The sequence below is a fragment of the Labrus bergylta genome, chromosome 6 (genome assembly GCF_963930695.1).
Source record: "Labrus bergylta chromosome 6, fLabBer1.1, whole genome shotgun sequence".
In the NCBI taxonomy this organism is placed as follows: Eukaryota; Metazoa; Chordata; class Actinopteri; order Labriformes; family Labridae; genus Labrus; species Labrus bergylta.
In genome coordinates, this window is record NC_089200.1 from 12,682,621 (window position 1) to 12,700,892 (window position 18,272).

Here is an 18,272-nt window from a genome sequence, read left to right on the forward strand (position 1 = left end):
GTAATTTAGTGTTTCAGCGAGAGGATTAAACACTTTTAAGGAACTACACATCACAAACACTTAAGGAGCTGAGCACCACTAAAGTTCAGATCCTTAACTCGCCCCTGAGTTACACTTGTCGTTGGTGAATGCATTATTTCATATTTAAAAATGTTTTTATCACAACACATTTTCTCCGTTATTAAACATGTCTAGTCCTTCTTCTTGTGAAAACATATCAAATGAAAATTTCATAGAAGAGTTGCATCACTAAGGGAAATGTTTTTTGTATTTTTTTTGTACATAAGCCAATTGAGGATTGCGGGAATCATTTTCATTCTGAAGTAGCCTGTTTTTTTCCCCCTGCAGCCACTGTATCCAACTTCTTGCCACACGATCCACCTGAGCCAGTGCCACACTCTCTCTTTCTCTCTCTCTCTCTCTCTCTCTCTCTCTCTCTCACACACACTCTCTCTCTCTCTCTCTCTCTCTCTCTCTCTCAGACGCTTTGTAACGCCCCTCGGTGAATCACAAAGATGCATAAGGTACCCGTTAACGTTTGCGGGAGACGCACTGCTTTTCATAGTGTGCGCAAAAGCACGCACGTCCGCTGATGCGTTATCAGAGAAAGCTGCTCAGGTAGCTGCTCAGGTATAAAGAGGTTTGTCAGCACATCCCACTATCACTAAGAGGACACCACCGGACTGAATGGAAGACAAATGGTGAGTCTTTTCAAGTTTCTTACGAATCTTTCTGCAGTCATCTGCTTTGTATTCATAGTCTACCTTTTCTTACACATTGTCTCGCTTTATAATTTATAATCTAAAAAGAAAAAAACGTAATGTGTAAAGTTACACATTCAACGTAAATGAATATTGCGCGACAAATTTTTAAATTTAGTTCTGCCAAAAACTCGGATAAGCTACTTAAAGGATATAAATGAAAAAAACATTTCAGAAAAATCGAGGGCCTTTTTATACAGTTTTAAATTCTCGACAGCTGACAAAATATAGTCTACAGCCTAAAATATATATATTGCTAACAGTCTGGTGACAAAGAAGAAAACAAAAAAAGTTTTCAAACTGATATGTGAAATAAAAATGCGCGATTTATGAAAATAATTACAATTTTAAATCGAATTAAATTGTCTCAAAACAACTTTGATTAATGTCATATTATATTTATTATTCATTGGACATATTTCAAAAAGTAGTATTTCTGATGATTACATTAAAACACTCAATGGACCACTCCAAATAACTAGACAGCATATTTCACAAGCCAGTATGAGCATCATGCTGTCAGGTTCAGCTATAGCACACCAGCTATAAGAGAGTAAACCAGCTATAATGGGTTCATATAGTGTTTGATCTTAAGTGTGTTTATTTAATGTAGACACCTATTGTCACAAGTTATCACATTAAAGAGAAAGGACATCCTACAGCCTACAAGCATGCTTTGTTTCAGGGACATTTGTGGTACAGTTATGAACTGTGAATCTGTCTTCACCTTGACAGATCAAAAAAACAAACAAACATTCAAATCAAACAATCCACAAGGAAGAGGACACTCAAGTCAAATAATGGAAGAGCTGACAGTAAGAGATCCATCCACGCTAGGCTTCGTCATTGCCGACTATGCAGTCTTTGCTTGCATGCTGTTGGTCTCTATGGCCATCGGAGTCTTCCAGGCCTTGAAGAAGAGCAAAAGGGAAGCCACAGCAGATGACTTCTTCACCGGGGGCAGGAGCCTGCCAGCAGTGCCGGTTGGGCTGTCGCTCTGTGCCAGCTTTATGTCAGCAGTCCAGGTTTTGGGTGTTCCCGCTGAAGCTTCTCGCTACGGCTTTAAATTCCTCTACATGTGTCTTGGGCAAAGCATCAACTCGCTGCTGACGGCGTACCTTTTCCTTCCTGTTTTCTTTCGACTGGGCATCACCAGCACCAATCAGGTAATATTGAACCTCCAGTTAATACACCAATACACAATATAAACTATACAGTTTAGAAGAATTCATGGGATTTTATAGTTTGTACAGTAAGTAATACAGAAGGGTTTGATTTGATGCCTTTATCAATAAAGAAATTAGATAATTAATCAATGATATGACTTCAGTAAGAGTAACTCTAACCCCCCATGTTAAAAAAAAACAAAAAAAACGGAGTTCTTCATTTCTCAGACATCTTGAAATGCACCTGTGGGTCATGAAACATGTTGAGTGTAAGATGTGAGGAATGATGAGGGATGTCTCATAACTCCAGCCATCTGTCTGTCACAGTATCTGAAGTTGAGATTTGGCAGAGGGATGCAGCTGTTGGGGAGTATCCAGTTTCTTGTTGCAACGGTAAGACAGGTGTTATGGTTCTCTGTATGGTTAAAGACCACGTGCTCATTAAGTGGAGGTCACATTTCTAGTTTTTCACATGCTAATATTTGTGTTGGCCTAGACTCACACTCAGTTAGCTAAGAGGTTTTAATAAAGACTGACGCTTCTGTAATGGAACAAAACAATCATGAGGTGTCACTTCTCATGACTGTTTTTATGTTTTCTGTTTGATTATTTCGTTTCCTCCTTCTCAGCTGCTTTACACAGGAGTTGTCATCTATGCACCTGCCTTGATTCTCAACCAAGGTAGGAGTGATCACCTGAAACTTGACCTGCTGTCTACACTAATGAGATGTTTTCATTCTTTTTCACATTTTTGGATAAATACATTTTAAGATCTGAATTCTTTTATATTTGGTCCACATATTCAAATAATAATTGGCTTTCAGCATCAATTCTCACTGTGTTCTGTGTATCAGAAGTTACTTTTTTCATCAGGTCAAGCAAAAACAAGAGAAAAACTAACTGAGAACAGGATGCAATGAGTAACTCTTTAGGCAAGGTTTATTCTATTTAGATATGAAACTGTGAAAGTGATATGAAAAGTCTTTCTGACACTTGTTAAGGTATGTAGAAGAGTTTACCTGATAATCAGACGGACTGAACATGGATAAAACCTGGGCAAAAGAATCAGAAAGACACTGTCTTGTTAACAAAACACAAGCAGAGCAAACAGTGTCTCTGTGCTTCAGTGGTGGTTGCGCTTATTCAAATGAGCAAGTATGCTGTCATACAGGGGAAAAACTGTCCCCTACTATGAACATAAGCATCATTGCAAAGAACATCTGCTGCCGAACAGCTGCTCCATTCAACAAAAAAAGTTTTGTTAAAATGGTTTAACTAATTTAAAATGTTTCAAGTCTGGCACTAAAATAAATCCTGAAAAACTTCCCCCCCAACTCGTAAATTTTACGAGGACAAAATAGTGTAGTCAGCACGAAAGCACAGCTCCGGGCATTGTAAAGTTGCAGACAGCATTTTATTTCCTTTCAGACACAAAACACAAGAAAACTGAACTAACCAGGACAACATTATGGGGGTGTTTGCATCGGGACATCATTAGCGCTTTATCATTTGTGATTTAGACTTTGAGAAGGATTAGATAGCGTGAGCAGATGATGCAGGAGGTCACCTGGGCTTCAGCTTTCCCATATTCAACAACACCATTGTATGCTAGCTTTAGTCTTCTGTGTTACAATGTGACATCCATCAGCGGAGTTTGTTTGGATGTACTGTAATTCATTTTAAACACACACTCATGTTTACAAATAGTATTAAATGTACATTTGAACATAATTTCATAAGATGACAGAAATAAAGAAAACATCACACCCCCTGTGACTACGTGGCAGCCGAGGAAGTGAACAGTAAACACCATAATGATGAAACTAAATTCCCTAAAGTATTTCAAAATTATACTCTATTAACCATGTGCATATTTGACCATTTGATAACATTTTAAAACCAGCAAGTGCTAGAGTTTAGTTAGCTTGCTGCCAATGCTGGGTTTTCAAACTTTGTATTCAAGGGAAACTCTTTTGCAAACAACCACACCAAAGCAAAGTTCAAACTCATTACTGCATCCAATTAGTTATAAGTATATTGAATAAGCCAGGCTTACAGACATAACCAATTGATGCACAGCAGATAAAGCTTATTTGCCAAACTGCTCAAGTATTTGCCTTGTAGGCCTACAACCCGCAGGAAGAGACATGGGGGTTGGGTGCATGCCAATCCTCTGCGGTGCGTGTTGGCCTTCACCAGGGTTACATATTCTGTTTGTGATCTTCATGGACAGGATCTCACGACGCAGCCGGAGGGAAGAAGGGTTTCCAGTTTGAGGGCCCAAAGATCTCATCTCTGCTTTTTGCAGATGATGTGGTTTTGTTAGCTTCCTCATGCTGGAACCTCCAGCAGGCATTGGGGTGGTTTACAGCTGAGTATGAAGCGGTTGGGATGAGGGCAAGCACCTCCAAGTCTGAGGCCATGGTTCTTTGCCGAAAAACAGTGGATTGCGCCCTCTGGGTGGGGAGTGAGTCCTTGACTCAAGTGAAGGAGTTTAAGTATCGCGGGGTCTTGTTCACAAATGAGGGTAAGATGGACCCTGAGATTGACAGGCGGATTGGCTCAGCGTCGGCAGTAATGCAGGCGTTGTCTCTCCATTCATCAGTCGATCTTAGTTCCAACCCTCCCCTACAAGCAGCTGAAATGAATTTTCTCTGGAGGGTGGCTAGGCTTAGCCTTAGAGATATGGGTCAAAAGATTGGGGGGAGATCCCCCAGAAGGAGCTGGAAAATGTTGCTGGGGAGGGAGAAGTCTGGTTTGACTTACAGCGCTTGCTGCCACCACGACCCGACCTCAGATAAGGGAAAGAAAATGGATGGCTGGATGGATTGAAGTCTTTAATCATTTTAAAATTTGAGTTTGGAGAATGCTGTTCAAACTCTTTTTCAATACTTTTTTCTTTCATTTCAGCTATTGGACTCAATATGTGGGTATCTCTGTTTTCTACTGGGATCATTTGCACCCTATACACCACACTGGTAAGGAACTATCTATTCCATCACAGAGCTAAGGTCTCCTTAAACTGTAAAGACTAGTTTCATATTGACATGGTGCAACACCACTATTCTTATACTTTTTAAATCACTACTCATTTGCAAGAAATGTTGTCCCTCCAGCTAATAAATATTTTGTAGTGTATCTCAGCAGTCTGAAAGAACATTGTCAGAGACTCCCTTTAAAAATTACAATGCAAAAAGCACGCCCACTTCAACCTTGGGTTCAACTGATTTTCTCAAGTTTTAAACACCAGACTCTAATCCTTACATGTTTTACCATGCGTCTGTTTCTTCATCTGTCTGTTAACAGGGGGGCATAAAAGCTGTGATCTGGACTGATGTGTTCCAGATTATCGTCATGTTCTCTGGCTTTGTGGCCGTTTTAATACGAGGAACAGTTCTGGTTGGTGGTCCTGCACTTGTACTGGAGATAGCCAAGAATGGATCACGCGTCAACTTCAATGAGTAAAAAACACTTTTCTTGATCTGTAGAACCACACATATAATAAATGTTTGAAATTCTATAATCTAATCTTAATGCAACAACAACTGAGGGTCCTATGATGATGATGTTAGGAGTCTACTAGAAGTGCCCTAGCCCTAACTACACACACCAGCATGCTAATCTAGTTGACACACCGTCATGATGGACGGTGCGTGCAGAGAGACGCCTGCTCTTGGATTAAGTCGGCCACTTTTAAAACCCGTGATCTATGAGACGGTAGATGGCAAACTGATTGTAGAGGATGAGTTTCTGAACTTCCTCGCAGTCAAAATAAAGACTGAGTCAAGATGAACTTGTCCTTATAGCCTCGAACACCTTCGATTCTAAGTGGATTGAATCATCGAGAAAGACACTGTTTGAACTGTGTCCTGACACCAAGCAACGTTGTGTAGCCTTTAAGGGTGACCAGAAAGACATCAATAGTATTCAAAGTTGATTAAAGGTGTTAAATGAGTACGGAGAAAACGTCCCTCGCTTTGTCTCACACTACCTGGATGAGCTACAATTTAGATGTGTCTAAATTACTGAGTAAAGTGAGATCTCTGCGCTACGGCATGCAGTAAGACTCCAAGCTAACATCGGCGTGGGCTTGTGTGACATTACTACAACCACTGAACGCAGAGTTGCAGCTATAGAGCGCAATTTGAAACCGGGGCATGGCGGAGCGCAAAGCCGGGCTATGTCCAGTGACGCCGGGTACTCTAGCAAGCGCACTGGCTGGATCCTCTGCTTTGGATAATGCTCTGGTTGGAGCTGTAGCTGAGGTGGACTCTGTCTCCACCGATAAAGGCGACTCAATCAGTGATGACCCGGCTTCTGCAGCCTGCACGGAGGTAGACCTGAGCATATGTTCCAGTGCCGGTGTCTCAGTAATTACTAGGAGCACAGGTGAGAGCCCTGGAGGAGCATTGCCGAAATGGAGCCATGTTGTCAAGCAGGGCCGGCGGGTGAGGAATCATGACAGCAAACAGACTACCGGTGGTAGACAGCGCACCGACAAGCCTGCACCAGGGAGGCCCAAGCCTATCATTGGCACGGGTGCGCTGGAATAAACATGTAGCTATACATCATGCAGCAGCAAAGGAGGCTTTCAGGGCTTGGAATCAGGCAGGTTGACCCAGACAGGGGCCTGTCCTGGATCACAAAAAGCTCACTAATGCTAGATGTAAATATGCTGTCCGTTTTGTGTGTAAAAATGAGCAGGTAATGAGAGCAGACTCATTGGCTAAAAAACTGCTCTATAACAAAGTCATGGATTTTTGGAAAGATGCAAGAGCTTTAAATAAGGGAGCAGCTGTGCTACCGAGCATAATAGAGGGAGTTTCTGGACCAGATAACATTGCTGAGATATGGAGGCAACATTACTATGATTTATTTAATTGTGTGAAAGGGGACCCATATAATTTGTGAAACATTGCTAGTAGTGATATTGAGGGTTTTACAGCCACTGAGGTCCATCAAGCAATATTGTAGCTTGTGAAAAATAAGGCAAGTCGCTCAGATCAAATCACTGCAGAGCACCTCAAGTTTGCTACCCCAAAGGTTGCTATTCTTCTTGCTGTCTGTTTTACCGGTCTAATGACTCATGGCCTGTTGCCAGACTCCATGTTGTCCGTCACTTTGTTGCCTGTTATCAAGGACGAGGGGGTTGCTTTCTCCTGCACTCTTTAACTTGTACGTGAATGATCTATCTTAACAACTAAATGGTTACAAAACTGGTTGTGTGTTGGGTAACAGTATAATCAATCACCTCATCTATGTTGATGATTTGGCATTTTTTCCCCCTAGCAGCGCTGGGTTTCAGCAGCTGCTTAATATATGTTCTGATTATGGTCTAACATATGATGTGCAATACAATGCTACAAAGAGTACTGTTTTGATATGCAGAACAAAAGGGTACAAGGACCTAAACTTTCCTAATTTTTACCTGTCAGGGCAGGTGCTGAGTGTGAGCACCAAAATAATATATTTAGGTCACTTTATTACGGATCAAATGGCCAATGATGACGACATGTACAGACAATGTAGAATGTTATATGCCCAGGCCAATATGTTGGCAAGAAAATTCTCAATGTGTACAGTCAATGTTAAAGGTCCCATATTATGCTTTTTCTGGTTTTATATGCCCTTTAGTGTGTTTTCCAAGTGTCCTGTGCATGTTTAGGCACATCTATGTGCAAAAATTCAAACTTCTCCTACGTCCTCCTGTTAGCTGTAGCATTAGCCGCATGTAACGCTCGGTTCTAGCCCCCCTCGATAAAAACGTGTCAGTCCGACGTCATTGTCAGTGTGAGATCACTGATCTAAGCCCATTGGCTCGTTGTGGCAAGCCCTGCAGCTCATGTTGAAATTTCCGAGACGCGTGCTGAGCAACTGACCAATAACGACAGGGCGGATCGGCAGACCAATCAGAGCAGACTTGGCCCACGTGGGGTCTAACAGTGTGGGCTCAACAGAGCGTAGCTGACGGACTCAGAGCGTAGAGGGAGAAAGGAGGAGCAGTACATGAAAACAGACACTTTTTTCGGACTTTAGCTATTGTGAACGTACAAAAGTAGGTACATAGATTAAATATACGAACCCCAAAAAGGGCATTATATGGGCTCTTTAAGAAAAATCTATTCAGAGCATATTGTACTCCTCTTTATACTGCCTCCTTGTGGGCCAGGTTTAAAAAGGCAAGCTTACAAAAGCTTAAAGTTGCATATAATGACTCCCTGAGAATACTGTTTAAAAAACCTTGATGGACTAGTGCAAGTGAGTTATTTTGTAATGCAGGAGTTAACACTTTTCAGGCTCTTAAACTGAGAAACTTAATGTACAAATTTATCTGCCGATTGAAGGATTCTCAGAATTCCATCATTATGCTGTTGACTAATCCCAGTCATAGTTCTGTGCGATACCAGTCATCCTTGTGGCGACACTGGTACAGTTGTCGTTTATATGTGATGGTTTGTCATATTCACAACTGAAGGTCCTCTTTTCAGCCTTTTTTCCCACTCCTTATATTTTCTGCATACATGTGTCATATTACAACCTGACGCTATATGTACAAGAGGTACCCGTGCTCACGCCTGTTTGGGTCCTGGATCAATTTGAGTGCAGACCAATGATGGACTGGGGAGGTAGGAGCAGTCATGCTGGTGTTAGTCTGAGTCCGCTCTTATTGGGTAGCACGTGCAGGAGGTGGAGTAGTCTTCCATAATGGCGACTTTTTCTGTGTAAATATCACTGCAACATGTATAAGGATGTTTGTGAAAGACAAACACAGCAATGTAAAACACTGTGCAACAATCAGTAAAGAGTATAATGCAGAGAAACCCTCTCAATGTGAAACATCATCACTCCACCCTTGTCCAACTAAATTTTGCAAATGTTCCCACTGCGTTCACTTTTCTGCGACTACGACTTTACTCAGACATTTGACTGGTGTTCGGATATAGTCAGGGAGAAGAGATTTGGTTATTTGTGTCAACACATGCATCCTATTATAAGCTGCAACATTTTAAGGATTGCAGTTCATGTGGTCGCGTGTCATCCCAGGGGGACAGAGGTTGCTGAGTTTTTACTACCAGTTTTTATACCAGTGTTCAAAATACTGATCCTTTGTCACAGCCCTCTGCGTCTATAAAGACACATACCTTACAGAGTCTGCAAGAGATGTACATGGCTTCCAACCAACTCCAATGACATGCAATGACGTTTCCCAAACCATTTCATTTCGCCTAAACCTAACCAAACAGGATTTGTTACACTTTAAAAGTTGTAGACAGGAAGAATTCACCTGTAAGCTCATATGTTTAAATGAGATGTCAGAGAAACAGGTCAATGCCAAAGGATTTGGCAACCAGGCTATTATGATCAAATTATGAAACCTCCAACTGGGACACCAAATGGTTGGATATAATGACAGTTTTCAAACCTGTTTATGTTCAGAGTTGGTCTAAGAACCTGCAAGATGGTTTATATAGTGCAGAATATGAAATTACAAGTAAGATCTTAAGTTATGGATTTTTTATCACACTTAAATGTACAGCATGTCACAAGCAACATATAAACCTTCTGTCCCTTGATTTCAATATTTCCTGTTCTATACTGGTTTTGAAAGTTGTGTTTCCACTCATTTGTTTGAAAAATGTTTTTTCACTAGTTTTGACATTGACCCACGTAAGCGGTATACCTTCTGGAGCTTGTCTGTCGGGGGTGCAATGGTTTGGCTGTCCATGTACGGGGTAAACCAAGCCCAAGTCCAGCGCTACATCTCCTGCCGAACAGAAAAAGCGGCCCAGTGGTGAGTGGCCGATCTGTATATCATACAGAAAGACTCTTGGTCTTGAATATGTGTGATGTTAAACACAGAAAAATAGCACAATGTGTAGTATAGCACAATACAGCGCCTTTAAATTCAACTACATGTTTCTGAAGAGACAAATTCAGAGTCTGCTCATGCCTTACTTCCAGTTTATTATACAATTTAACACCCAGCGCTCACTGGCGTAGGAGGGGAATGTTTGTACCTGGGAAAGTCCTCAATCAGCTCTCTAAAGTCTAAACAAACATCGGCATGTAAGTGCAGGGAACATTTTTTCATAGACATCTTTGAACTCTTACTTTTAAATGTGCTTGTCGGATTTTAATCAGTGACAATCACATTGAATTAGAATTCATGGTCTGGATATACTAGATGATTGATTAGAATATCTTCCATCTGGTATATACTGAAGCCAATACACCGATCAATCAAGCATGCACTGCCCTCCACTAAGAAATGTATCTGCTGAAACATCCTCTCAATAAAAAAAAAGAGGACACACAGAAGGGAGTGAAGCAGGTTGTACTACTGATTGTATTTCTATTTCTGAGGCATCTTCTGAAGCACCTTTTTGTTTCTAACCATTGAATCCAGCTCTGTCTGGATGGCCTCTTCTTCCACTTCTCTGCTGATCTTGTTTGAACAGACTGGCTGTCCTCTTCAAAATAGATACAAACAAGCCTTGACTCAACTCAAAACATGTCCATAAGCCTCAGCTATACTTTGTTTAATGTGATAACTAGCAATGTCAGCATGATATCATGATGAAGTCAGGCGGAGAACATGGTAAACATACCCACATTGTAATGAATAAAAGATACGTGTAGATGACACCATTGCTCTCTTGAGACGTGTTGTTCTCCTAACAGTGCAGTATGCCTAAATAAAGGGTGGCTTAATGATGTTTTAGAGCAGAGTTCAATATTTACATAAAAGTTATTTGTTTTATGAACACATTATTATGTTATGTCTCTTCATTGTCTGCTTTGCATACACGTGTATGAATTCTCTGCTATCAGACACATGTTTTTAAATGTATTTTCTTTGTCTTGTTCATGTTAACATGATATTACTCTAAGACAGCCCTTTTTTATGATTGCAGGGCATTGTTTGTGAACCAAGTTGGCCTGTGTCTCATTGTGAGCAGTGCAGGAACATGTGGCATTGTCATGTTTGCTTACTACATCAACTGTGATCCACTGAAGTCTGGGACTATTTCAACCCCTGATCTGGTACAGAAAACTCCAGAAAGACAATCCTTAATATCTTTGACTAGGACTTAGATTTGTTTGTCTTATCGTATTTGTTTGTCGTATTGCTACCCTATACCTCAAATTATTACTCAGACTGTTGACCAAAGCTAAGTGTTACGTGTTATGTCCTATACTGGTGATGGGGAACAGGGGGCGCACTTTTTTGCTTTAAGTGATGGTTATAGCTGTACTATGTGTCAAACAGGAGTTCCTGTCAAAGTATGTATCATGCACAGTCTTCGTTGTAGTTATTGAGCTAATACTAAGGTCAGCTGAAAGTGTGTTTTATAGATTGTCAACAGGATAAAAAGTTCCCTTTTACTGCGTAGGATCAGAACACTGTGAGGAATAAAAAATAATATGTTAAAGGGTTTTGATCTTCTTCAATGAAGTACAATTGTAAAAAAAATAATAATAACAATTTCTAACAAAGACAATTGTTTTTTCCTCTCCCCCCCTCTTTCTTGTTATGAAGTATATGCCGTTCTTTGTGTTGGACATATTCAGAAATCATCCTGGCTTTCCAGGACTTTTCCTTGCCTGTGCATACAGCGGGACTCTGAGGTATTTCAGATTATATTTTATTAAGACAGGAAACTAGAAGTTACTAGTAATTAAGATCACTCTAACATAACCTCAGGTATTTTTTTTATAACTTTTTCTACCAGAGAATACGTCTGCCACGTATTCTCCACTTGTTCCAGAGGGAAATACTGATTCCACTAACTGATCTGAAAGCTGTAGATAAGAATTAATTTACAGTGGAAATAAAAAATTTCTGACTTGTGACATCTAGCATCAAGCAGCTGTGTTTGACGCAAGCTCCTCATTACATTTTAGATGACTAGAATTTCTACAAAGACGCATATCCCTGTCAGACAATTTGGATCGTTTTACTTTAAAGGGTCACATGTTATGCAAAATACACTTTACCACGTATTTCTCACACTATGGGTCCCGATAGCCTGTCTACAAACTCCCCAATTCTGAGAAAAGTCCATCCTCTCCTTCTTTTTTAAGAAAACGTGTGCTAAGTAATACTTGGGGAGCGCTGAGACTTATTTAAACTTTTTGAAAATGAGAATAATATGTGACCTTTCAAGTAAAGAACACAACCTTGTTTTTATTCTGTCCTGACCTTTATCGCCCCGTGACCCCTCAGTTTTTTCCTTTTGACTCTTTTGAGGGACACAAACCATACATTACAACACTAAATGCATAAAGATAATCAGGCAAATGTTGAAAATGATGATCAATGAAAAAAAAAAAAACGATCAATATTCTTCATACTTTACATATTTGACTGATGCATCTGAATTCTTGCTAAAGCAGGATTAGGTTAGTAGGGCTTTTACTCACAAGTGTGTTCAGCTTATAGGATCCAGTAATACTTTTAGTATTTTCAAAGATGATTGCCTTCTACAGGGGCTTTAGTGATAGTCACAGAAGTAATTGAAAGTGATATGCGATGTGGGTAAGCTGTTGACCATGTGTGTGTTTTTTTTTCACAGCACAGCTTCCACAAGTATTAATGCGATGGCTGCAGTGATGATGGAGGATCTTCTGCGACCTCACCTGGTCCATGTTTCCCAGAAGAAATTAGTCCTCATTTCCAAAGGACTGTGTAGGTTGATCCTCACTAAAACAACATACACTTAATCGAGTTGTTTTAAAATTGCACGTCAACTTGAACAACAACAGACGATAACACTATGAAAGCAAAGAAGTTAACGGCTGCGTCATTTATATTTGATCAATAAAATGAATATACTGTATCACTGTAAATGATAGTTCATACATGGGGTGGCAGTAGCTCAGTCTGCAGGGACTTAGGTTGGGAACAGGAGGGTCGTCAGTCCTGGTGCGGACTAAAGTATGGAAGGTCAGCTCTGGCAGTGTGTAGCAGCCAGATTGTAAAGCTTGAATTTCCCCTTAGAGATTAATAAAATATTTTTTTAAAACTCAGCCCCTGAATTCCCGCGTAGCTGAACCCACAAAACTTGAGTTTTAATGAGATTATGACTCATGAACTTAAACATCTTTTTTATTTTTATGCAACAGCACTTACAGTTATTTTTGTTTTTTGTTAAAGCCCTCCTGTGTGGAGCTGGTTGTATCACTGTGGCTGCGCTCTCCTCATTTCTGGACTGGGGAGTACTTCAGGTATACCTAAATATTACCACAAATATTGATATCACTAATATGACATGATATTTAATTCATCTTTTCCTTTATTTATTTTTTAACAACCGATTTTGATTTTTAATAGAAAATAAGTAAACGTATTCAAGATAATGACCTTAACATTGAGCACTGTCTCGATTTTGTGTCGACCAACCAAGAAAAAATTATCCAAGGTCAATCTCTGGAGCTCTAGTTAATCAAGACATGTGGTGACTTGACTGTGATTGCAGTTGCTGCTGTGACTGTGTAATTTCCTGCAAAGAATTAATAAAGTATCCATCTATCTATCTAGTTGTATTTCTCTGACTTCTGGGATGAAAGGCGTTAGCTCAAACAGAAATATTTACTTTGCTTTTCTGTAACTTCCCATATGTGCTCTGTTTAGGGATCGTTCACTGTCATGGGTGTGGTCAGCGGTCCTTTACTGGGTGTCTTCATTTTGGGGATGTTTATCCCAGCAGCAAACAGACTTGTAAGTGGTTTGACTTGTCCTGTCTTTTACTCTCCTTTAACAGGACTTCTAAACTTTTACATAAGAATGTGAAAAAAAACTCTCTAGCTTCAGAGATATCTGTTGTTTTTTGGTCACTTTCTATCTTATTGTAGTTGACTTTCCCTGACACACAGTTTGATCGATTTTGAACCTGATTCAGTCAAATGTCCACACATCTTCTACTAAAAGCTGTGTTTGGTTTTCCAGGGGGCATTCTCTGGAATATTAGTGGGATTCTGTGTCTCTCTGTGGCTGGCTGTCGGATCAACTCTTTACCCTCCCAGTGAGCAGACCATGGGTGTGCTGCCCAGTTACTCAGGCGAGTGTGAAGTCAGCAACATCACTGTGAGCAGAATCCCTAAACAACATTCCATATCCATCCCGCTTCATCCCAACAACCTGGGGTCAGTGAGTTCAAAAAGTCATCCACCGAGATCAAACTGTTTATCCCCCCTGTGTGGTCTGCAGTGGATACAAAGATCAGAGATGATAGTCGTGATTCATTTGGGCTAAAACAAACAGAGGCAAAAATGAGACACAAGATTAGTTAATTGCTCTGTCAATGTGGTGTTTGTTTGCACGGAGATTAAATATGCATGGATTTTACAATTGCTCTATCTTTCACACTGATAATGTCAGATAAATCAGTCTTAACATAGAATAACACAACTTGCAGCTATAAAGATTTTTAAAAATGCAAATCAACCTTCTCTTTTCCAAAACAAGGGGTCTGCAGAACTTTTACTCCATGTCCTACCTCTACTTCGGTGCAATAGCAACTAGTTCTGTTGTGATCGTGGGGGTGATCGTGAGTTATGCGACAGGTAAGACAATAAAGAAGAAGAAGAGAGAAGTGCTGACACTAGTGAAAAATAATTCAAAACTACTGAATACATTTAAGCCAAATATGCACTAAGCCAAGTGCTCTCTGACACTACTACAGTGCAGTTAGCACATATACAGTTTAAAGTCTTTATTATACTGTATTATAACAAAGAGATGGGATTGAACTCTGATGTCTGTTTGCCTGCCGTTTGTGTGACTTATTGCATTATTACACGCAGGACCAACCAAAAGGGCTCATATAAAAGAGGGTTTGCTGTGGTGGGATCTGAACAAAAAGCAGATCGAGGTTCCATCAGAGCGCAGAGTGAGTACTGTCTCAAAGATTTATGACCTTGATGTCCTTTCTTTCATAACAAACAGAAAGTAAATTTAAGGAAGACGGAGAACAGGATGTACAGGATGAACAAACATCTCAACAATTAAAGGATTCACTTTTCATAATCCACAGCTATCACACACTGGAGGTTATAACTCGTTTGTTGTTATGTTGTATGGCTCTATGTTGCGTTCTCTTTTCAACAGTGTAATAAAGACATGCACTCTATGTGCACTTGAGACTCAGAATAAAGAGTTTCATTCAAAAATGTCAATATCAATATTTTGTAAATTGTACAACCAGATTCCTCAGCTAAGACTCTATGTGCAGTTTTTTACATGATATGTTGTGTGATTTTGTTTGTTTTTAAGACAATGTCATTGAGGTGTCCCTGTCCTCTGCGCAATGCATGCTGGGATACTCCAAGCCAGAATAGCAAGAATAACCAGGTAAAGAAAGAAATAGATACATTATCTGTGATAACTTAAAAAACAAAAAAAACTCACACACTTATGCAGCTCAAACTTCATTTTCATAACCTTAATCTGCTTTCTTGCAGGGAGACGGTCTGAGAGATAAACCACAGCTTGTGCCTTTGAGAGAGCTGCATAAAGAAGACAGACGTGACCAAGAAGGAACGACAGATGACGACATCGTTAAATTTTCCCCCACAGTGTAGGAGTCTAGAAAATGAAACTTTTTTTTCCTGAATACCTTTGTAGAATGACGGCCGCCTTTCCTCTTTGGCAGCACTTTTTAGTACTTGCCTTTTTCCCTCAATTCAACTCTTCACTCAAAAAAAGTTATTGTCTTTTTGTCGGTCAAAGTGTGACCCACATTTGGAGCAAAATTTGGGTTATCAAAATCTATTTCTAGAATGAATCTTTTGTTCAGAGTATTATAGGATAATGAAGGGATTAAGAATGGTGCCAGGGAATATATATGAAATACTTTCAGGTGTTATTGTAATTCTTCACTGAAAGGCTCTTTCATCAGGACTTTAATTCTGGCATGACCTATATCTGCAGTAATGCAAACCTGTACGTCTACCAGTCTTAACAGATATGGGAACGACAGTCTAAGGTGAACTGAATGAACAGTAACTGAACTCTTTGTTTCCTTGTGGCTAGAAAACACTGTAAATCTATCAGATGCCTTTTAACCCTCAGGTGAAAAAAGGCAGACTAGCTGCTTGGCTGTTGCTCATCCAGTCCAAACACCTGTCACACAAATGTTAATAAGAAGCATTGTTAAAGCCCTTGGTTTAACCTAATTCATCATAAAAACAATGTTATCTGTAAATCAATTGTACTTTTTTGGTAAATGATGTGATGAGTGCATTCTATTTTTTAAAGTGTATTAAATATAAATAATATATAATATAAAAATGTTTCTTTGAGGTTTACTCTGATCTGATCACGTTTTTATTTTGTCTGAGACTATAAGATAATGAAAACCCACATTATATTATTGATGTTTTAAGCTAAAACTGGTCATTCATTTAAGGAGCTTATAGGTCATTAATCATTTCCTGTTAAGTAATATGTGGTCTTTGCTGTAAGAAAGATAGTGGTGGACATTGCGAATAAAATGTCAAGTCCTAACTTAGCAAGCAGGCTTTAGGATCACAGCTGCCTACGGACAACTAAAGTTGTTTCAGGATTGTTATGACTGGAGGGGTTCCGGTTATAAGAACCTGTATTAGAGTTATAATCACATTACATTTCCTTTTCAGGATGAAGCTGCAGAAAGCTTCTTAAATAGTTCACTGCCGCCAAGTCTACAATGATTGGTTAAAGTCTGAAGTATACTGACGATAGTTTCAGTTTATTTCCTTATAGATTTTTTTTCCTTTATATTTTTACCTGATATACTTTTTTTTTTTATGATTTTACCAAAAAAATAACATACTTACCAACTAATTTCCTCAAAAGCTGGAGCATTGTGTGTAAAATGGAAAACAAAACAGAATGTGATGATTTGCAAAACATTGAAATCCCATATTTGATTGAAAATAGCTCAGACAGCATTTCAAATGTTAAAGCTGAAAAATGTGAATGCTTTGAGAAAATGCTGTGCACAATTTGAATTCCGGGCAGAAAAATTGGGACATTGGCAACAAAACAAAGAAAAAGGTGTATACTAAGGTTAGCTGGCAACATGATTGGGTATAAAAAGAGCATCCCAGAGAGGCAGAGTCTTTCTAAAGTAAAGATGGAGGCTGGAGAGGGCTTTGCCCCTCAGCAAAAGACTGTGTGGGCAAGAAATATCTGCATGTAGGGGACAAGGCCATAACCCAATATCGGATGGCAATGATCTTCAGGCTCTCAGATGGACCTGCATGAAAAAAAAGACATGATTCTGTAGGGGACATGACTGCATGGACTCAGGAAGACTTTCAAAAACCATTGTCTGCATAAACAGTTCATCGCTGCATTCAAAAACGCTAGAGCTGAAACTATTGCAAAGAGGAAACCATAACCAGGGAAGACTCTGTCCTCTCTGGGTTCAGGCTCATTTAAGACGGGCTAATGTGAGGTTGAAAACTTTCCTGAGGTGAAACAAGTCACAATTTGACTTTTTGACTGGAAATCCTGGACGCCTGTGAACTGGAACGAAGAGGAGGGACCATAGGGCTCGTTTTCAGTGCAGTTAGAACACCAACATCCCTGGTGGATGATGGGTTTGCATTAGTGCACATGGCTAACCTGCAAATTGGTGGAAGCGCCATAATGCTGAGCAATACGAGTTCCGAAGCTACAAATGCCGCCAAATACACATCATCTTTTTCAGGGAAATGGGGTTGTATAATGTGAATACATCAAGTTAGAAATAATATTGGGAACATGGGTTAAGAAAAGACAGTTTTCACAGAAAATATGTAGCTTTGTCTTGTGTTAATACATCTGTATAAAGTTTTATTGTTACATTTTTTTCTCTTAAATTTTTATTTTAACTATGTTTTTGATTTTTACACTTACTATTACTATTTTGTTCTTTGAGTTAGACCCTGCCCACTTTAACATACAGGCAACACAATCAGCTCTCATTTTAAAGGTGAGAGGATTTTCTACCCTATGGGGTTGTGTAAAGCCTATGCATATGTAGGTGAATACTGACACCTGCTGATGATTGAATGTCACTCCAGACTCCAGATATACACACATGGTCGACATCCATTCATCATGGCTGCCAGATACAAGAAACCAATACGTACCAAAAGACCTCATGTTACATGATGATCATTTATTGCATTTTTTTTTTGTTCAATATCTCACCCATTCTCACTATACAAAAGTAAGCATTACATTTCCTCACACGTTACCAATCCAGAACAAACTGGTAGGCCAAGCTGAAGGCCTGTCATTCAAATGTGTGATTGCACTTCCGTGCACACTGGTCCCTCTCTTCCCTTCTCGTTAACCCGCTGCTTCACCACT

General features: G+C 39.7%; 1 protein-coding gene across 1 annotated transcript; it reads left to right on the plus strand.

Annotated features, from left to right (window-relative positions):
• The first annotated feature begins 492 nt into the window (after positions 1-492).
• On the plus strand, positions 493-16,237 carry slc5a5 (solute carrier family 5 member 5). Its single transcript, XM_020655645.3, has 17 exons — positions 493-701; positions 1,497-1,927; positions 2,255-2,320; positions 2,557-2,608; positions 4,838-4,905; positions 5,234-5,388; positions 9,579-9,719; positions 10,843-10,972; positions 11,469-11,557; positions 12,505-12,617; positions 13,086-13,156; positions 13,563-13,649; positions 13,878-14,074; positions 14,397-14,494; positions 14,735-14,820; positions 15,204-15,281; positions 15,392-16,237. The coding sequence occupies exons 2-17, from the start codon at positions 1,562-1,564 to the stop codon at positions 15,509-15,511; spliced, it is 1,917 nt and encodes a 638-aa protein (XP_020511301.2). The 5' UTR covers positions 493-701; positions 1,497-1,561; the 3' UTR covers positions 15,512-16,237.
• Positions 16,238-18,272: the final 2,035 nt, after the last annotated feature.